This window comes from Homarus americanus, unplaced genomic scaffold (genome assembly GCF_018991925.1).
Source record: "Homarus americanus isolate GMGI-L3 unplaced genomic scaffold, GMGI_Hamer_2.0 scaffold38748, whole genome shotgun sequence".
Taxonomy (NCBI): Eukaryota; Metazoa; Arthropoda; class Malacostraca; order Decapoda; family Nephropidae; genus Homarus; species Homarus americanus.
Window position 1 is genome coordinate 1 of NW_024711514.1, and position 23,619 is coordinate 23,619.

The 23,619-nt window shown below is 43.0% G+C and overlaps 1 protein-coding gene across 1 annotated transcript in view; it reads right to left on the reverse strand.

The window, feature by feature from the left end:
- Nucleotides 1-3,746: 3,746 nt before the first annotated feature.
- LOC121858578 (alpha-amylase-like) overlaps nt 3,747-23,619 on the reverse strand; it is a 39,083-nt gene continuing 19,210 nt past the window's right edge. Inside the window, exons 6-15 of the mRNA XM_042355071.1 lie at nt 22,610-22,788; nt 16,447-16,585; nt 15,998-16,185; nt 10,370-10,579; nt 8,682-8,765; nt 8,267-8,638; nt 7,568-7,772; nt 5,521-5,752; nt 5,164-5,287; nt 3,747-4,125 (exon numbers count right to left, since the gene is read on the reverse strand). Of these exons, the coding sequence (XP_042211005.1) occupies nt 4,000-4,125; nt 5,164-5,287; nt 5,521-5,752; nt 7,568-7,772; nt 8,267-8,638; nt 8,682-8,765; nt 10,370-10,579; nt 15,998-16,185; nt 16,447-16,585; nt 22,610-22,788 (1,859 nt within the window). The 3' untranslated portion in view covers nt 3,747-3,999. The remainder of the gene's footprint in view (nt 4,126-5,163; nt 5,288-5,520; nt 5,753-7,567; nt 7,773-8,266; nt 8,639-8,681; nt 8,766-10,369; nt 10,580-15,997; nt 16,186-16,446; nt 16,586-22,609; nt 22,789-23,619) is intronic.

Consider the following 23,619-nt stretch of genomic DNA (forward strand, 5'->3'; position numbering starts at 1 on the left):
ATCAAAGTAAAGTTTGTAATGATATCAGATGCGAGTGTTAGAGTGGGCATAGTGCCAGGTCGCCTGTGGCACGTGAGACAAAGAACGTGCCCTGATGAGGTGAGAAAAGGCACACGAACGTGCCCTTTAGAGTGAGACAAGGTGCATGCCGTGTCCCAGTAAATGACAGAAAGTTAAGGAGCTTACAAATATTACTATCCTGAGGGTAGCGATAGTCACAAGAACGTGACAAGTTAAATACCACCACGCTTGAGGGCAGCATAGTCACATGCGTGACAAAATTAAAGTTAAATACCACCAGCCTGAGGGGCAGCATAGTCACATAAACGTGACAAAATTAAAGTTAAATACCACCAGCCTGAGGGCAGCATAGTCACATAGACGTGACAAAATTAAAGTTAAATACCACCAGCATGAGGGCAGCATAGTCACAGACGTGACAAAATTAACGTTAAATACCACCACCAGCCTGAGAGCATAGTCACATGAACGTGAAAAAAATTAAAGTTAAGTATCAGAACCTGAGGCCAGCATAGTCACAAGAACGTGACAAAGTTAATTATCAGCAGCCTGAGGTGAGCATAGTCACATGAACGTGACAAAGTTAAGGAGATGACAAGTATTACTAGCCTGAGGGCAGCGATAGTTACATGAAAGTGACAAACTTAAATACCACCAGCCTGAGGACAGCACAGTCACAAGAACGTGACGAAGTTAAATACCACCAGCTTGATGGCAGCATAGTCATACGTGACAAAATTAAAGTTAAATACCACCAGTCTGAGGGCAGCATAGTCACATAAACGTGACAAAATTAAAGTTAAATACCACCAGCCTGAGGGCAGCATAGTCACAAAAACGTAACAAGTTAAGTATCAGCAACCTGAGGCAGCATAGTCACTAGAACGTGACAAAGTTTAGTATCAAAGGCCTGATCTGGTTTTTGACGTGAATCCAATGGAGTGGGTGTTACGCAAGCAGTAATGTGTGGGATGACACATAAACAAACATTATGTGGGCTGTAGTCATGTCATGTTTGTTGAATGTGCCTGCCGTATACAGTATATAGAGTATTGACATGGGAGATGAGAGGCCAGGAGGTTGGGTGTGTAAGGAGTTTTGTTTATGTATAATTATAATCACCTGACTCAGCCGCCCATGGAGAGAGGGTTGGGGAGAATATCGGCATAGCTATTCAGACCACAGAGGCAACACCTAACCTGGTTCTCTGTAGTTATTCAGATCACAGAGGCAGCACCTAACCTAGTTTCTCTTGAGACTTTCAACACGTAAGTTTAACTGGTACATTGTGTACACAGTAGACTGTGTCCATTGCATCGTTTATCATTGTGACAACATAAAAATATGGAAAATTAAGTACTCATTGTAAGTGTTTAAGATTAGACTGATTACATAGCTATGATTGTTATGTAAATATATATTGGATTAGACATTTATGTGATTGCCTATGTATGAATTATTTGAAATACTAAAATGAATTGTATTCAACAGGTTTGACCGAATTATTATGTTCAAGCTCAATGTCACAAGTTTCATTAACTCCTTTAACCGCCCCGATGGCAGTTACAGTCTTGGTCAGAATTTGCATAACTGCCATCTGCAAGCCTCAAGTCTGAATCTCCTACTCGCGTTTTTAATTTCGACTTTGCATAGCGGTAAAATGCTTTTGGGTTTGACTTGACCTCGCTTGCAAACAGAGTCTGGAACTTCTTTTCAGCCCTTCTACACTCTGACTTTGCTTAGTTCCTGGATCTTGCATACATCCTCTTGTCCTGCTCATCGTTTGACCTAACCCACGCCTTGAATTTCTGGGTTTTCTTCTTTGTAACTGCCGAATGGTTCGACAGTCAGATGACGTCACGTCTTAATGATGAGAGAAATCCACAACGTGACTCACTCATCGTTTATTGATTAATATGGTCAAAACCTGTAAAAGTGAGACACTTATTAACTACTGATTACATTCCATTACATGTATACGTCAGTTAGTAAATACACTATTCTGTATGGTTATTATCCAAATTGCCTTACTATGCACGTATGTAGTTCTCAACATTTCACCATAATACAAAAAATCACTGTGCTCTTTCACTCACGTGTCAGCCTATCTATGGACATAACAACAAAAAACTTGTTGTGCATCCACAAACATCTGGCGAGGTCACAGTCGCGCGCGGCCAGATGGGTTCAGAGGTCGTGGCGTACGAAGGCGGCGATAACATGCTTAACTTTGTTGACTGCCGCATGGTTCATGTGCAGTGATCTCCTTGTATTCCAAGAGGCACTGGGTTTGGTCTTTGGTATACAGTATACTCGTATTTCTCGATCAAATGGTTCACTTTACTGGCTATGATATTCAGCGTAGTGTCTGCATTCTTATACCTTAGTGAGACAGGCCAGTGGATATCCCTCATCTCCTCCCTCATCCCTTCGTGAACCAAGTAACAGTTAATTCTGAAGGACAACATTACATGGTGGCTGGTGCCAACTGTGGCTAGATGTTCCAGCTTGGCCACTATACCCTCATCATTTGTTATGATGAGGTCCAGTTGCAGGTGTTTGCTCCCCTCTGTAATGCGTCGGGACCATAACATGTTGGAACAGGAAATTTTCTCTCAGGTTCTACAAAAAGAGTATCGGGTTTATTTAAGTCATTTGGCATGGACTCATTTCTCCAGTGGATGTCGCCAAAGTTAAAGTCCCCCCATGATAAGGAGGTGGCTAGGGTTGAGTATCGTTGCATTATCTATTAAGGTTCTTAAGTTCCTTTGGTTTACTTAGCTACAATTTGGGGATCCGTAGATACACCCGACAATAAGTAAGTCTCCTCCCTTTAATTTAATTTTACACCACTTGGACTCTTCAAAAATATCTTCTCCCTGTACCCTCACCTGGCTGGCTGTAAGGTCGTTTCTAGCATAGATAACCACACCCCTCTACAGTCTGCCTCTATGCAGAACCTCACCAATACAGTACCTCCTGTCTTTCAGTGTCACAATACTCATACACCTCAACATCATAATATATGTAAAACAACAAAACTATATTATTCTAGATTAGTTTTATTAGTATCATCATTAACGGTACAGCATATTCTAGTATACATTTAATGTTAGTGATTATTATTAATAAAACATTAAAAAACATGGAATGAGGGTTTTCCCACACTGCTGCTAAGTACGGAATGTATTAACTACGATGACGATAATGCTCCATAAATCTCAATAAATCATTGTAGGTGTGTATGTGTTTTTTTCCTGTGTGGTTATCAGCATTACACAGGGTAAATGTAATTACTATTATTACCATTATAGTTATCCTTCATTTATATGAATTATGGGTGTCTGAAATATCATTGCTTGATTTCATAACTCATATAAGTTAGCTCTCTCTATCCTTCTCCCCCTCTCTCTATCCTTCTCTCCCCTCTCTCTATCCTCCCCTCCCCTCTCTCTATCCTCTCCACCCTCTCTCTATCCTTCTCTACCCTCTCTCTATCCTTCTCCCCCTCTCTCTATCTCCCCTCCCTCTCTCTATCCCTCCCTCCCTCTCTCTATCCTTCCCTCCCCCTCTCTATCCTTCCCTCTCTTTCTTTCTATCCATCTCACTCTCTCTACCCTCTTAAATAACATTGCAATAAGACTGTTAACAAGACAGGTTGAGTTAGTACAAGTGTGTGAGAGGTTAAGGTCTGTGCGGGTGTTAATTAAAGACACACACACCACTACTGTCAGGAAGGTGTTTATTAGTAGGAGTTAACACAGTAAGAACAGTCTGGAGTATGTAGTGGATGATGGTCGCGGGGCAGACAGCTGAGGTGGACTACTGACGAAGAGGACGATGTAGGCCTGGGTGAGGTATGCCATATTCCTTAACTCTTGTCTCTCTCCTATAGTTCCTTGGAGTTATTAAGGCAGACAGTCTCCACTAGTCTCCTGGATGTATTAAGGCAGACAGTCTCCCCCAGTCTCGGATACATTAAGGTAAATTGTCAATCTCGCAGGACGGTGACTGGAAGTCGAAGACATTGAGGTAACCACAACGAGCCACATGGTAGACCCCGGCCGTGGGCGCTTTACTCCCGGCGTCACCAGTACACATGTCCTGCGGGGAAGTGAAACCCAGTCAGCGGATTACAGAATAATAATTGTTTTTCTTCCATTACTTGTAGGGGGATATGAGGCGAGAACACAGTAGGTAGTAGGCAGCTACCAAACAGGGAGGTACTACCCCATGGGAAGATATTGGAAGCATAATGTATTGTCTAATGGTAGACCCTGCTGCCATATGGCATCACGAAAATTGTTACCAAGTCCCAGGTTGCTGATCTGACTTTCTGCCTCATTTACACACAATTGCAGGGTCTCAATTGTTTCTCTTACATGACAACACAACTTACATACAGTATATCAATTCTCACGATTTATTTTTTAATTTTTTATTTCCTTATACTGTAGTTCTTTGTTATTATTATTAGTGTTATTATTATTATTATTATTATTATTATTATTATTATTATTATTATTATTATTATTATTATTATTATTATTATTATTATTATTATTATTATTATTTGTTGAGAGTATCATTATTATTTCATTATTTTATTTTTAATTGTGTATTTTTATTATAAATTCTATTTACTATGAATTATTATTATTATTATTACATTTTCGACCCCCGCCGGCCCCGATGTGGGTTAGTGACCTGTGCCCGAGTGGACATGATGTAAAGGAAATAAGGATCGAGGAAAACATAACGAGGGATAATGTTATACAAGGAAGGTAAGTATAAAACCACGAGTACTTTGGGGGAGATAATAAACAACATATAGGATCCTTCTCCCAAAACAAACCCAACTTCTAAACACCAACAACGATAACAGGATTCACTACAGCTGTTGATAAGATGGTGGATGTTACTCTGACTATGTATAACTGCAGTGTTTATGTATTATGTATATTTGCACTGTGTATGTCTACTTTATTGTATACCTGCCCTGTCTATATTGTGTACACACTGAATCAATGCAAACTTGTATGATGATTTTAATGCAAAAATAGCTATTTATCCATCTATGTATGTATGTATGTATGTATGTATGTATGTATGTATGTATGTATGTATGTATGCTACACTCGCCTGGTTAATATCGTCCTCCCAGCCTATCTCATCGTTGGTGGTGAAGGAACGCAGCTCGAACCAGTCAGCGTCGGTCTGGTCGCAGTACATCATAAGGTCGATCATCCAGTAGTGTGGGCCAAACCTGCCAGGGAGGAGGACGTGTATGAGAAGGAGTTACTGGTAGACGTGTACCTCTTGTGTAGTTGTACCCTGCTTGGTTCATGAGGATAATGGGGTACACACACTGAACAAGCTGCTCTGTGGGATAAACTAATTGAAACTAATCCATTGGTAGTAAAGATTGAAAAATTTCACTTAAGAGGAAGGTGTATGAGTCCAGGTGAATGAAAAGAATAATTGTAATAAAGATCTCACGTGTTAAGTGGCTGGTACTCTGCAGCGTTGGGGTCGTTGGTGGTCCACACTAGGGGAGAACCCTCGGCTGGCCGCCCATCGTACTTGCCTTGGCCGATCTGAGCACCGTACCAGTCCAGCTTGGTGTCTCCTACCCGCCATGCATCATACTTCTCGTAGTGGTAACCCGTACCCAGTGGCAACACCTCGATGTCAATGGCACAGGGGTCATAAACCGCGTTCGATTTGCACTCTGTAAGTACAAATTGTAATGATTGAGTGGCAGGTGTCGTGTGTGTGTGTGTGTGTGTGTGTGTGTGTGTGTGTGTGTGTGTGTAATAATGATAATAATAATTAACGGTTTATTAAAAAACTTCTGAATCCCGAAGGCTGAAAATATACATTGGACATAAATGACTTATTACAAACATTGACATTGGTGGTTTAACAAAAGCCTTCATTGTAGAGAAAGGTAAAGGAACGTACAGTGAACATTCAGAATAATGTAGGTGTTGAACAGCAAACACGTAGTGTAGTAACTTCCTCCCAGATGGTGTTAGGAGGGACCTCACGTGGTGTAGTAGTTCCCTCACAGATGGTGTTATGAGGGACCTGACGTGGTGTAGTAATTCCCTTACAGATGGTGTTATGAGGGACCTCACGTGGTGTAGTAATACCCTCACAGATGGTGTTATGAAGAACCTCACGTGGTGTAGTAATTCCCTTTCAGATGGTGTTATGAGGGACCTCAATTGTTGTAGTAATTCCCTCACAGATGGTGTTATGAGGGGCATCACGTGGTGTAGTAATTCCCTCACATATGGTGTTATGAGGGCATACATGGTGTACGAATTCCCTCACAGATGGTGTTATGAGGGGCCTGACGTGGTGTAGTAATTCCCTCACACATGGTGTTATGTGGGACCTGACGTGGTGTAGTAATTCCCTCACAGATGGTGTTATGAGGGACCCGACGTGGTGTAGTAATTCCTCACAGGTGGTATTATGGGGGACCTTACGTGGTGTAGTTATTCCTCACAGATGGTGTTATATGGTGAGGTGTGGTCCCAGTCCTTCCTATCGTAGGCGGATTAACACATCGCTGGTTGTTGTTGGGTCTCACGGGCCGTTATCACTGGGTACCTGGGACCTCACTGTGAAGGTTAACTTAGGTACGACTTAGCTGTTACTTAAGCACTGTTCACCGCTGTTCACCTCTGTTCAACACTGGTTCCATTCCTTTCCTAAATGAAATTGTAACTTCTGGCGAGAACTTGTTAATATTCTGGTGGTGAGGAGGGGTTCAGGTGAGGGAGTTGGTATAGGCCAACTTAACAGTTGACCTGGCTGCTCCCAGAGGAGCGCCAGATACGTCTTGATCCTTCAGTGGTCAAGGATGAAGAGTGTGAGTGTGTCTCAGGCTTACACTCTTTGGTTTATTCTGTGGAACCAGGTAATGTACTCGTACGTTAAAACCCACACCACCCTCCAAGTACTCGGTGGGTGCTCAACAGGTAACCTCACCTGCTCGTCTTTAACTAAAAAAATCCCAATTACAATGGATTGTTTGAGGATGTGCCAACGTGATAAAGAGAAAGAGAGTCTGAAACTATAACGAGTGACCGGAATCTTGATGTCCTGGTCTGGTGTGAACAAAAGGTGAAGTGCCTGGCCCTGGCTCTCCTTTCCTCCTCCACATTTAGATTAACGCACCCCTTCACCCAGTTAGTCTCATCCTGTCTCTACACTTGCCAAAACCATCTCAGTCTGTTTCAGTGTAAGACTTTGCCAATATTCTCGTTACCCAGCTGCCCTCTTAGCTCTAAACAGGGCCTCCTGTCTTTCAGTGTCACATTACACATCCACCTTAACATTCTCATTTCAGCTCACTCAAGTCTACTTATGTCATCGCCTTAACTGCCCATGTTTCACTACCATACAACATCACACTTCTCACACCAGTTGCATACATTCTTCTTTTCACTCAGAGGGAAGGTAGCGTGGTACATACAGTATACAAGTGACCTGAGGTACCAGTAATCTGGGATACAACTGATCTGGGCCTCACCTGAGCTTTTCGGTTGTTTAGTGCCGCCAATGATGAACACATCCTGGCCAGAGTCAGTCTCCCTGTGAAGGAACACCACAGTCCTGTTCGGCTGAGGTGGGGCCGTGGTGGGTTCAGGTGTGGTGGGCTCAGGTGTGGTGGCCAGGGTGGGCTCAGGTGTGGTGGCCTGGGTGGGTGTAGGCCCCTCAGTAGTGGTGGTGTAATCTGAGGGCAGAGATCAGGTCATTCTGAATCACCATCAAGCGAAAACAAAAACAATAATAACAAACAGCAATACAAACAATACGGTATGTACTGTAAATCACACACATGAGAGCCTATCGCAATGTCTGTTTTTCTTAGTAGTTCTATGATGTTAGGCAGATTGTGAATGCCAATGACCACTGCCTGATTTGTTAACAGAACGTCTCTAACATTAAGGTACTGTGGGTAAGTTTACTGTTGGGTCTATGTTTATTATAGGTCTATGTCTATTATACTTCTATGAGTATTATTTTGATCAATTCTGTCCTCAAGGTCAAGTCCTCACAATGTTTACTATAACATTCCTCCATCTTGCACAGTCCAACTTTACCGCATTTTTAATGACAAAAAAGAAATTCCTTTTTTTAATTTCAATGAATTTTATACTACGACTTAATCTTACATGTATTATAATTATAAGTATAGGTGAAATGTCAAGACGTGATCTTTGTGCCTGGGAGAGTTGGTGGGTATGGAGCCGTCACAGCCGACACAGATAGCTAACAATGGTTCCTGGTACTCATAGATGTGGATACGAGCTGTTCCGTCCTCTACCGTCACTGTCTTCTCACATCTTGTTATGATATCACAGTATATTCCAGCTGGCATACCTGGTGAGGGTAAGTGAGAAATGGTGAGGTGGAGAGAGAGTTGGTGAGGGAGATAGTGATGGTGGACAGTAAGTGACAGAGAGTGAGGGAGGAATGAAGTGATGATGATAGACAGCAAGAGATGATGAGGAAGGTGAAGAGACACTAGGAAGAAGAAAACACAAGACAAACTTAGATGAGAAGGGACACACACACACACAAACACACACTTACCCGTCTAGCGGGTTGTGGTAGTTATTTCGGCATTAACGAAAGAACCCCATACTACCGGGGAAGGCCACGTTCTCGTTCTCATGGTACCAGTTAGCGACATGTGTACCTGCCACAACATTCCTGAACATAACCTGGCAGTGAGGGAGACAAGGAACGTTACTTTAACTTGGTCTTCCTCCAATAATATGTAACTGAAATCTTCCTTCAACAATGTAACTAAAAATATTCCTCCAACAATATGTAACTTTATTCTTCCTCCAAAAATATGTAAATTAAGTCTTCCTCCAACAATATGTAATTTAATCTTCCTTCAACAATATGTAATTTAATCTTTCTCCAACAATATGTAACTAAATATTCCTCCAACAATACATGTTACTTAAGTCTTTCTCCAACAATACATGTTACTTAAGTCTTCCTCCAACAATATGTAACTTAAGTCTTCCCCCAACAATATGTAATTTAATGTTTCTCCACCAATATGTAATTTAATCTTCCTCCAATAATATGTAACTTAAGTCTTCCTCCAACAATATGTAATTTAATCTTATCAACAATATGTAACTAAATATTCCTCCAACAATATGTAACTTAATCTTCCTCCAACAATATATAACTTAATCTTCCTCCAACAATATGTAACATAATTCTTCCTCCAACAATATGTAACTTAATATTCCTCCAACAATATATAACTTAATCTTCCACAAACAATATGTAACTTAAATCTTCCTCCAACAATATGTAACTTAATATTCCTCCAACAACATGTAACTTAATCTTCCTTCAACAATATGTAACTTTAATCTTCCTCCAACAACAGGTAACTTAAGTCTTCCTCCAACAATGTGTAATTTAATCTTCCTCCAACAATATGTAACTTAAGTCTTCCTCCAACGTTATGTAACTTAAGTCTTCCTCAACAATATGTAATTTAACCTTCCTCCAACAATATGTAACTTAATCTTCCTCCAACAACAGGTAACTTAAGTCTTCCTCCAACAATATGTAATTTAATCTTCCTCCAACAATATGTAACTTAATATTCCTCCAACAATATATCACTTAATCTTCTCTCAACAATATGTAACTTAAATCTTCCTCCAACAATATGTAACTTAAATCTTCCTCCAACAATATGTAACTTGAATCTTCCTCCAACAATATGTAATTTATTCTTCCTCCAACAATATGTAACTTAAGTCTTCCTCCAACGTTATGTAACTTAAGTCTTCCTCCAACAATATGTAATTTAACCTTCCTCCAACAATATGTAATTTAATCTTCCTCCAACAATATGTAACTAAATATTCCTCCAACAATATGTAACTTAATATTCCTCCAACAATATGTAACTTAAGTTTTCCTCCAACGTTATGTAACTTAATCTTCCTCCAACAATATGTAACTTTAGTTTTTCTTCAACAATATGTAACTTTAATCTTTCTCCATCAACAGGTAACTTAAGTCTTCATCCAATAATATGTAATTTAATCTTTCTCCAACAATATGTAACTTTAATCTTCCTTCAACAATATGTAACTTTAATCTTCCTCCATCAACAGGTAACTTAAGTCTCATTCCAACAATATGTAATTTAATCTTCCTCCAACAATATGTAACTTAATATTCCTCCAACAATATGTAACTTTTATCTTCCTCCATCAAAAGGTAACTTAAGTCTTCCTCCAACAATATGTAACCCAACCAAACCTAACCCTAACCCATCACATACCATCTGCATAATGGCGTTCCAGCGGTGCTCACAGATCCACCCACCACCACAGGTTCCGTCAGCGTTGATGGGGACAGTGTCAGTAGAGCCGCCGTTGTCACTGCCGGGAGGACCTTGGTTACTGTCCTGGAAGTCATAGCTGCTCATGACTCGCATAAACCCATAGTCGTGGGCCAGCGAGAAGGTTACCCCCATCTTGTACTCCCGTTCCTGGTGGTGTGTTTGTGTTGATGATCAAGATATTGTTGCTACTGCGATTATTACTATTATTATTGTTGTTACTGCTATTGCTATTATTATTACCGTTCCTACTGCTATTATTACTGTTGCTACTGCTATTATTACTGCTGCTACTGCTATTATTACTATTATTTATTGTTACTGCTATTATTACTATTATTATTGCTGCTACTGCTATTATTACTGCTGCTACTGCCATTATTACTGATGCTACTGCTATTATTACTATTATTACTGCTGCTGCTGCTATTATTACTATTATTACTGCTGCTACTGCTATTATTACAACTGCTACTGCTATTATTATTGTTGCTACTGCTATTATTACTGCTGCTACTGGTGCTATTATAACTTTTATTATTGTTGTTACCTCTATTATTACTATTATTACTGCTGCTATTGCTATTATTACTATTATTCTGCTGCTACTGCTATTACTACCACTGCTACTTCTATTACTGCTATTATAACTGCTGTTACTGCTATTATTACTGCTGCTACTGCTATTATTACTGCTGCTACTGCTATTATTACTGCTGCTACTGCTATTACTACCATTATTACTGCTGCTACGGCTTTTACTGCCTCTGCTACTTCTATTAGTACTATTATAACTGCTGCTACCGCTATTATTATTTTTTTAATGGCCTCCAGCCTCCCCAATAGCCACACCTTCGCCACCATTTTATTACCTTAAAATTAAATATCCTAATACATAAGTAGCTATCCTAACTGTGTTGAGCTAGTTGAGCCGCAGATCTATGTGGCATTCAGTGACTGTTTCCTCATAGTCATTATCTGCAACTGTTGTCGGCTTTGGGGCCGATACTCTCGTTCCCCTGAGGCAGAGCAAAGCCGACCTAAGGAGAGAAAGAGTGATCGACATCTCATTCAGGCAGTAATATAACTTCTGGGCTGCTGCTTCTGTTCGAATAGCACCTCCGCGAGTCTGGCATAGAAGCATCTTGCACTTGGTCCCATCCCACGATAGGTTGTGAACACTAGAGGAGTGAAGCTGCCTTGATCAACGTTCTGAATTCTCTCCCCGTATGCCCTTATCTTGTCGTTCTCGTTCCTTCTGTGTGCAGCATCGAGAGCTAAGTTAAGGTGACATGTGGCCATGGGATAAAAAATTCTGATGTCGAAGAAGGCTCGCTTTCCCAGCGTCCAGAATCCTCGAGCACTGACGTCAACACGGGCTTCGTTGGATGTTTTTTGAAGTCCTATGTTGGAAGAACTCGCCGTCCAATGGAAGGAGGGTCTGTTCTACCATGACATCACGGCAGATTTCCTTCAACATATTTGCTGTGAGATCCCTTACTTCGTCATGCCTCATGCATATGAAGTCCCCTTTCTTGCACACCATGGCGTGATCGATGTCATAGGAAGAGCCACCGCGAGGTGGGAGGGCAAACCTTCTACTGGCCTCCCGTACCTTAGAGCATTGGCATCTGTAAATTCTTGTTTCTTGAGACTGAACCCATTTGCCCTTATCGGTAACGTAGTTAACCAGTTCGAGGCGCCCACCTCCTGCGCTATAGCTACATTTTTTTCAAATTCTCTGGTACTTGCAGCAACAGTTGCTGCAACTTATCACTTTGGCCGTGCTGTCGTTCTGTCGTAATGGACCTTCGAATCCTGTTTAGTTCACTGGTATGCACCTCGCCATTGCGTTCTGAGCTATTATGCGGTCCGTGAGGGCTGCCGTGAGCTTAACTGAGTTTTGATGTTCGGTGGCAGCAATCTCCTCTGGATTGGTCAGTCCCATTCCTCCCAGTCTCGGTGGTAGTGCAAGGAGTGATCTTTCTGCTGGGGTTAAGTGTTGGTGTTTCACTAATTGGGGAATGAAATTGACGCTGATAGCTTCTTCCAGAGGGTGGAGGAGGGGTCCGATATCAGGGATAGTGTGCGCCAGGTAGTCCCAGCGATGCTTGACTCCATGGGTGAAAGCCGGAAAAGCCGCATGTGGCTCTTTGTTAGCAATCTCAGACAGAGCTTGGATTTCCATAACCCACTCATTCACCTTTCCCGTTACGTACTCGGTCTTGAAGTCCGTCGGGCCGATTACTGCCCCTAGGTGTCTTTAGCCATCCTTTGTTATTTTGACCTCACTTCCACCGAACACCTTCATTGCCCGTTCACATGTTCTGGCTTCACAATGAGGAAGGACTTGCTGGCGTTTAGGTGGTACCCTATTTGTGGACCTCGTGATGTTACCAGGTCCCACCACTTTTTGATGTCCTCCACTTTTCCTGCTCCTGTAAGGTCGTCAGCGTACGCCACTTGATTGACCTCAGTTCTTCAAATTTTATTGTGTGTTGGAGCACGGATATACAACTATTATTACTGCTGCTACTGTTATTACTACTATTATTACTGCTGCTAATGCTATTATTACTGCTGCTACTTCTACTACTATTATTACTGCTGCTACTGCTATTACTACTATTATTACTGCTGCTACTGTTTTACTACTATTGTTACTTGCTGCTACTGCTATTACTACTATTATTTTGCTACTGCTATTCACTACTATTAGTACTGCTGCTACTATTTACTACTATTATTACTGCTGCTATTGCTGTTATTACTGCTGCTACTGTTTTTACTACTATTATTACTGCTGCTATTGCTGTTATTTCTGTAACTGCATACTGTTTTTACTACAAATTATTAGCTGTCCTCTGCTTTACCTATTACTACCTACAGCTACTCACACACACCTAATGTGACTGCTGTTATGTGTTTGTACTACTTTCGTACTGTATTATTACTGCTGCTACTGTTATTTACTTCTATTATTACTGCTGCTACTGCTATTGCTGCTATTATTACGGCTGCTATTGCTATTATTACTGCTGCTATTGCTATTATTACTGCTGCTACTGCTATTACTGCTATTAATACTATTATTACTGCTGCTACTGCTATTATTACTATTATTACTGCTGCTACTGCTATTACTACTATTATTATTATTTTTTTTTTTTTTTTAATATGGCCTCAGCCTCCCCAATAGCCACACCTTATACCATTTATTTACCTTAATATTAAATATCCTAATACATAAAGCTATCCTATCTGTGTTAAATTGTTGAGCATGAATCTATGCGGCATTCAGTGACTGTAGCCTCATAGTCAATATCTGCAGCAGTTGTCGGAGTAGGGGCAGAAGTCCGTTCCCCTGAGGCAGAGCAAAGCCGACCGAAGGAGAAAGGACAGTCGACATCTCATCCAGGCTGTAACATAACTTCTGGGCTGCTGCTTCTGTTCGGAGATCAACTCCGCGAGTCTGGCGTAGAAACATCTTGCACTTGGGCCCATCCCACCAGAGGTTGTGAACACTAGAAGTGAAGCTGCCTTGATCAACGTTTTGAATTCTCTCCCCATATGCCCTTCTCTTGTCGTTCTCGTTCCTCCTATGTGCAGCATCGAGAGCTAGGTTACGGTGACAAGCGGCCATGGGATCAAAATCCTGATGTCGAAAAGCTCGCTGTCCCGGCGTCCAGAATCCTCGAGCACTGACGTCCACAGGGCTTCGTTAGATGTGTTTGAAGTCCTGTGTTGGAAGATCTCGCCATCCAATGGAAGGAGGTCGGTTCTACCATGACGTCCCGGCAATTTCCTTCAACATATTTGCTGAGATCCCTTACCTCGTCATGCCTCATGCATATGAAGCCCCCCTTCTTGCAGACCATGGCGTGATCGCCATCATAGGAAGAGCCACACACGCATTGGGAGGGCAAACCATCTACTGGCCAACCGTACCTTAGAGCAATGGCATCTGTAAATTCTTGTTTGTTAAGGCTGAAACCATTTGCCCTTATCGGTAACGTAGTTAACCAGTTCGAGGCGCCCACCTCCTGCGCTATAGCTACTTTTTGTCAAATTTTCTGGAACCTGCAGCAATAGTTGCTGCAACATGTCATTTGGCAGTGCTGCCGATCTGTTGTAATGGACCTACGGATCTTATTTACTTCGCTGGTGTCCACTTCCCTGTTGCATTCTGGGCTATTATGTGGTCAGTGAGGCTGCCGTGAGCTTAAGTGAATTTTGATGTTCAGTGTCAGCAATCTCCTCTGGATTAGTTAGTCCCATCCCTCAGTCTTGGTGGAAGTGCAAAGTGTTCTTTCTGCTGGGGTTAAGTCAGGGTGTTTCACTAGTTTGGGAATGAACTTGACACTGATAGCTTCTTCCAGAGGGTGGAGGAGGGTCCGATCTCAGGGATGGTACGCATCAGGTAGTTCCAGCGATGCTTGACTCCATGGGTGAATGCTGCAAAGGCCGCATGTGGCTCTGTGTTAGCAATCTCAGACAGAGCTTGGATTTCGCTAACCCACTCATTCACCTTTCCCGCTACGTACTCGGTCTTGAAGTCCGTAGTGCCAATTACTGCGCCTAGATGTCTTTGGCCGTCCTTAGTTATTTTGACCTCACTTCCGCCAAAAACCTCCAATGCCCGTTCATAATGTTCTGGCTTCACGATGAGGAAGGACTTGCTGGCGTTTGGGTGGTACCCTATTTGTGGACCTCGCGATGTTACCAGGATTCACCTGGTAACTACTACTATTATTACTGCTTATACTGCTATTACTGCCATTATTACTGCTGCTACTGTTATTATTACTGATGCTATTGCTATTATTACTATTATTACTGTTGCTACTACTATTATTACTGCTGCTGCTACTACTAATAACAATAGTAATAGTTTTAATAATAATAATAATAATAATAATAATAATAATAATAATAATAATAATAATAATAATAATAATAATAATAATAATAATAATAATACCTGACCTACTTATCAGAACACATCCTCCCTGACCTACTTATCAGAACACATCCCCCTGACCTACTTATCAGAACACGTCCTACCTGACCTACTTACCAGAACACATCCTCCCTGACCTACTTATCAGAACACATCCTACCTGACCTACTTATCAGAAACCATCCTCCCTGACCTTCTTATCAGAACACATTCTCCTGACCTACTTATCAGAACACGTCCTCTCTGACCTACTTATCAGAATACGCCCTCCTGACCTACTTATCAGAACACGTCCTCCCTGACCTATTTATCAGAACACATCCTCCCTGACCTACTTATCAGAACACATCCTCCCTGACGTACCTATTAAGACACAACCTCCTGACCTACTTATCAGAACACGTCATCCATGACCTACATATCAGAACACGTCCTCCCTGACCTATTTATCAGAACGCATCCTCCCTGACCTACTTATCAGAACACATCCTCCCTGACGTACCTATTAGAACACAACCTCCCTGACCTACTTATGAGAATACGACATCCATGACCTACTTATCAGAACACAACCTCCCTGACGTACTTATCAGAACACGACCTCTGACCTGTTTGTAAGTAAGAACATTGACGTGACCATTCTCGTCTCCTCGTTGGTTCTGATGGTTGTCAACAAACACGAGAGCCTTGTGCGGGGGCGCCATGCTGCTGTTAGGGTCATAAACGTGTTCCAGCAGAGCGAAGTCTTCCACCCCAGCTGCCACGTTAGTGCAGAACCGGAACTCTGTGGTGCGTCCTGTTAACCAAACCCAGACAAGATGGTTAAGTGGTAGGAGCAGTGCTGGGATGGATGGATGGATGGACGGTGAGATAATGGTATTGGGGTAGATGGATGGATTGGTGGAAGAGATTCTGACCCCCCAAAATCAAAACAATAAAGATTATGAGTCGAGTTAATTAAGTCCTTCCATCAATGAATTAGTCTTCGATCTGGGCACTGACTTAAGGAGTAGATCAGGATGGGTACTTTAAGGGGTACATCAGGATGGGTACTGACCTAGAGGGAAGTACTCGTCGACAGTAATAGGCTCCACCCCTAGATCAACAAGATCCTGGAAGAAGAATGGTCGTCGGCCACCAGGGTAGCCCGCCAGTGTGTTGAGGTTGTTAGTCAGACTCTGGATGGCTTCAAGGTCCTGTGGAACGAACAAATGTTTATATATATATATATATATATATATATATATATATATATATATATATATATATATATATATATATATATTATATATATGAGATATAGATATTATAAACACCCGCGATAGACAAACATTTATACATTCGTGGTAGACGTACACGTTAATAATACACATTCGTGATATATATAAATATTAAGATATCATTACCAGATAAACATTAATAATACACATCCGTGCCAGACATACACATTAATAATAAACATCCCGTCAAATATGAACATTAAGACACCCGTGCTAGACATACACACAGACTACACAAATCCATGGGAAATGTACACACAGATGAAGGCTTAACAGACACCTCAAACCACATGTACACATTGATGAAGGCCACATATACACACTGATGAAGGTTTAACACACACCTCAGGCCACATGTACACAGTGATGAAGGTTTAACACACACCTCAGGCCACATATACACACTGATGAAGGTTTAACACACACCTCAGGCCACATGTACACAGTGATGAAGGTTTAACACACACCACAGGCCACATGTACACACTGATGAAGGTTTAACACACACACACACCACAGGCCACATGTACGCAGTGATGAAGGTTTAACACACACCACAGGCCACATGTACACACTGATGAAGGTTTAACACACACCACAGGCCACATGTACACACTGAAGAAAGGCAACACACACCTCAGGCCACATGTACACACTGATGAAGGTTTAACACACACCCCAGGCCACATGTACACACAGATAAAGGCAACATGTACACACTGATGAAGGTTTGCAAACACCTCAGTCCACATGTACACACTGATGAAGGTTTAACACACACCTCAGGCCACATGTACACACTGATGAAGGTTTAACACACACCTCAGGCCACATGTACACACTGATGAAGGTTTAACACACACCACAGGCCACATGTACACACTGAAGGCTAAACACACACCTCAGGCCACATGTACACACTAATGAAGGCTTAACACACACCTCAGGCCACATGTACACACTGATGAAGGTTTAACACACACCACAGGCCACATGTACACACTGATGAAGGTTTAACACACACCTCAGGCCACATGTACACACTGATGAAGGTTTAACAACCTCAGGCCACACTATTGATGAAGGTTTAACACACCTCAGGCCACATGTACACACTGATGAAGGTTTAACACACACCCTCAGGCCACATGTACACACTGATGAAGGTTTAACACACACCACAGGCCACATGTACACACTGATGAAGGTTTAACACACACCTCAGGCCACATGTACACACAGATAAAGGCAACATGTACACACTGATGAAGGTTTAGCAAACACCTGAGGCCACATGTACACACTGATGAAGGTATAACACACACCACAGGCCACATGTACACACTGATGAAGGTTTAACACACACACACACACCACAGGCCACATGTACACCGATGAAGGTTTAACACACACCTCAGGCCACATGTACACACTGATGAAGGTTTTAACACACACCTCAGGCCACATGTACACACAGATAAAGGCAACATGTACACACTGATGAAGGTTTAGCAAACACCTGAGGCCACATGTACACACTGATGAAGGTTTAACACACACACACACCACAGGCCACATGCACACACTGATGAAGGTTTAACACACACCACAGGCCACATGCACACACTGATGAAGGTTTAGCAACACCTGAGGCCACATGTACACACCTGATGAAGGTTTAACACACACACACACCACAGGCCACATGTACACACTGATGAAGGTTTAACACACACCACAGGCCACATGCACACACTGATGAAGGTTTAACACACCTCAGGCCACATGTACACACTGATGAAGGTTTAACACACACCACAGGCCACATGTACACACTGATGAAGGTTTAACACACACCACAGGCCACATGTACACACTGATGAAGGTTTAACACACACCTCAGGCCACATGTACACACAAGATAAAGGCAACATGTACACACTGATGAAGGTTTAACACACCACAGGCCACATGTACACACTGATGAAGGTTTAACACACACCTCAGGCCACATGTACACACAGATAAGGCAACATGTACACACCGATGAAGGTTTAACACACACCTCAGGCCACATGTACACAGATGAAGGCTTAACACACACCTCAGGCCACATGTACACACTGATGAAGGTTTAACACACACCTCAGGCCACATGTACACACAGATAAAGGCAACATGTACACACCGATGAAGGTTTAACACACACCTCAGGCCACATGTACACAATGATGAAGGTTTAACACACCTCAGGCCACATGTACACACAGATAAAGGCAACATGTACACACTGATGAAGGTTTAACACACACCTCAGGCCACATGTACACACAGATAAAGGCAACATACACACTGATGAAGGTATAGCACACACCACAGGCCACATGTACACACACTGATGAAGGTTTAACACACACCACAGGCCACATGTACACACTGAAGAAGGCTTAACACACACCACAGGCCACATGTACACACAGATAAAGGCAACATGTACACACTGATGACGGTTTAACACACACCTCAGGCCACATGTACACAATGATGAAGGTTTAACACACACCTCAGGCCACATGTACACACTGATGAAGGTTTAACACACCCCAGGCCACATGTACACACAGATAAAGGCAACATGTACACACTGATGAAGGTTTAGCAAACACCTGAGGCCACATGTACACACAGATAAAGGCAACATGTACACACTGATGAAGGTTTAGCAAACACCTCAGTCCACATGTGCACACTGATGAAGGCCACATGTACACACTGATGAAGGTTTAACATACACCCCAGGACATGTACACACAGATAAAGGCCACATGTACACACTGATGAAGATTTAACACACACCTCAGGCCACATGTACACAATGATGAAGGTTTAACACACACCACAGGCCACATGTACACACAGATAAAGGCAACATGTACACACTGATGAAGGTTTAGCAAACACCTGAGGCCACATGTACACACAGATAAAAGGCAACATGTACACTGATGAAGGTTTAATACATACCCCAGGCCACATGTACACACAGATAAAAGGCAACATGTACACACTGATGAAGGTTTATAAACACCTCAGTCACATGTATGCAGTGATGATGATTTAACATACCTCCGGCCACATGTACACACAGATAAAGGCAACATGTACACACTGATGAAGGTTTAGCAAACACCTCAGTCCACATGTGCACACTGGTGAGAAGCAACATGTACACACTGATGAAGGTTAACACACCCCAGGCCACATGTACACACAGATAAAGGCAACATGTACACACTGATGAAGGTTTAGCAAACACCTCAGTCACATGTGCACACTGATGAGCCACATGTACACACTGATGAAGGTTTAACACCCCAGGCCACATGTACACACAGATAAAGGCAACATGTACACACTGATGAAGGTTTAGCAAACACCTCAGTCCACATGTACGCAGTGATGAAGGTTTAACACACACCTCCGGACATGCACACTGATAAAGGCAACATGTACACTGATGAAGATTTAACACACCTCAGGCCACATGTACACACTGATGATTTAACACACCTCAGGCCACATGTACACACAGATAAAGGCAACATGTACACACTGATGAAGGTTTGCAAACACCTCAGTCCACATGTACACAAATGATGAAGGTTTAACACACACCTCAGGCCACATGTAGCACACTGATGAAGGTTTAACACACACCTCAGGCCATATGTACACACTGATGAAGGTTTAACACACACCTCAGGCCACATGTACACATTGATGAAGGTTTAACACACACCTCAGGCCATATGTACACACTGATGAAGGTTTAACACACACCTCCGGCCACATGTACACACTGATGAAGGTTTAACACACACCTCCAGGCCATGTCACACTGATGAAGGTATAACACACACCAGCCACGTGTACACACACTGATGAAGGTTTAACACAAACCTCAGGCCACATGTACACACTGATGAAGGTTTAACACACACCACAGGCCACATGTACACATTGATGAAGGTTTAACACACACACCTCAGGCCATATGTACACACTGATGAAGGTTTAACACACACCTCCGGCCACATGTACACACTGATGAAGGTTTAACACACACCTCAGGCCATATGTACACACACTGATGAAGGTTTAACACACCTCCGGCCACATGTACACTGATGAAGGTTTAACACACACCTCCAGGCCACATGTACACAAGATAAAGGCAACATGTACACACTGATGAAGGTTTAACACACACCTCCGGCCACATGTACACACTGATGAAGGTTTAACACACCTCAGACCACGTGTACACACACTGATGAAGGTTTAACACACACCTCAGGCCACATGTACACATTGATGAAGGTTTAACACACACCTCAGGCCACGTGTACACATTGATGAAGGTTTAACACACACCTGAGGCCACATGTACACACACTGATGGTTTAACACAACCTCAGGCCACATGTACACATTGATGAAGGTTTAACACACCTCAGGCCACATGTACACACTGATGAAGGCTTAACACACACCTCAGGCCACATGTACACATTGAGGTTTAACACACACCTCAGGCCACATGTACACATTGATGAAGGTTTAAAAGCACATCTCAGGCCACATGTACACATTGATGAAGGTTTAACACACACCTCAGGCCACGTGTACACATTGATGAAGGTTTAACACACACCTCAGGCCACATGTACACATTGATGAGGTTTAACACACACCTGAGGCCACATGTACATTGATGAAGGTTTAACACACACCTCAGGCCACATGTACACACACTGATGAAGGCTTAACACACACCTCAGGCCACATGTACACACTGATGAAGGTATAACACACACCTCAAGGCCACATGTACACACACCTGATGAAGGTTTAACACAAACCTCAGGCCACATGTACACATGAGGAGGTTTACACACACCTAGGCCACATGTACACACTTGAGGAAGGTTTAACACACACCTCTGGCCACATGTACACATTGATGAAGGTTTAACACACACCTCAGGCCACATGTACACACTGATGACGGTTTAACACAAACCTCAGGCCACATGTACACATTGAGGAAGGTTTAACACACACCTCAGGCCACATGTACCACGATGAAGGTTTAACACACACCTCAGGCCACATGTACACATTGATGAAGGTATAACACACACCTCAGACCCCATGTACACACACTGATGAAGGTTTAACACAAACCTCAGGCCACATGTACACATTGAGGAAGGTTTAACACACACCTCAGGCCACATGTACACACTTGAGGAAGGTTTAACACACACCTCAGGCCACATGTACACATTGATGAAGGTTTAAGACACATCTCAGGCCACATGTACACATTGATGAAGGTTTAACACACACCTCAGGCCACGTGTACACATTGATGAAGGTTTAACACACACCTCAGGCCACATGTACACATTGATGAAGGTTTAACACACACCTGAGGCCACATGTCCACACACATTGATGAAGGTTTAACACACACCTCGGCCACATGTACACACTGATGAAGGCTTAACACACACCTCAGGCCACATGTACACACTGATGAAGGTATAACACACACCTCAGGCCACATGTACACACACTGATGAAGGTTTAACCTCAGGCCACATGTACATTGAGGAAGGTTTAACACCTCAGGCCACATGTACACATTGAGGAAGGTTTAACACACACCTCTGGCCACATGTACACATTGATGAAGGTTTAACACACACCTCAGGCCACATGTACACACTGATGACGGTTTAACACAAACCTCAGGCCACATGTACACATTGAGGAAGGTTTAACACACACCTCAGGCCACATGTACACTTTGATGAAGGTTTAACACACACCTCAGGCCACATGTACACATTGATGAAGGTTTAACACACACACCTCAGGCCATATGTGTTTGGCGGCGTCGATCCTGAAGCCCATAACACCTATGTCTATGAGGTCATTGAGGTAGTGAGAGATTCTGTGTCTGACGAACTCCCGGGAACCATACAAGTCCGTCAGGCCGCCCAGGTAGCAGTTCCTCACCTCCTCCACCACACTGTAGTCGTGTACCTCACCTGAGACGGTAGTAATGTGAGTGTGTGTGGTTACCTTACCTAACCTAACCTAACCTAACCTCACCTCACCTAACCTAACCTAACCTAACCTAACCTAACCTAACCTAACCTAACCAAACCTATCCTAACCTAAGCTAACCTAGCCAAACCTAACCTAACCTACGGAGAGTCTGGAACCCATTATATGTATATTGCTATGCTTGTTCTTTCTTATAGGGAACATTATAAACGGGACACGAGGGACACAGAGAAGGGACAGAGAGGAGAGACAGCGGGCAGGCATACAGGAGAGGGACACTCACCGTGGGGGACATTAACCATTAGGGGAAGGACACTCACCATCAGGGGAGGGACACAGGAGAGAGACACAGGAGAGGGACACAGGAGAGGAACACTCACCATCAGGGGAGGGACACAGGGAGAGACACCGGGAAGGGACACTCACCATCAGGGAGGGACAAGGAGAGAACCTCACCATCAGGAGGGACACAAGAGAGGAAAACTCACCATCAGGCGAGGGACACAGGGAGAACACAGGGAAGGGACACTCACCATCAAGGGGTACCAGGAGGAGCCTCACCACAGGGGAGGGACACAGGGGAGGGACACCCACCATCAGGGGAGGAACACAGGGAAGGGACACCCACCATCAGGGGAGCAACACAGGGGAGGGACACCCACCATCAGGGAGGAACACCCACCATCAGAGGAGGACACTCACCATCACGGGAGGGACACAGGAGAGGGACAATCACCACCAGGGAGGGACAGGAGAGGACACCAACCACCAGGGGAGGAACACCACCATCAGGAGGGACACTCACCATCAGG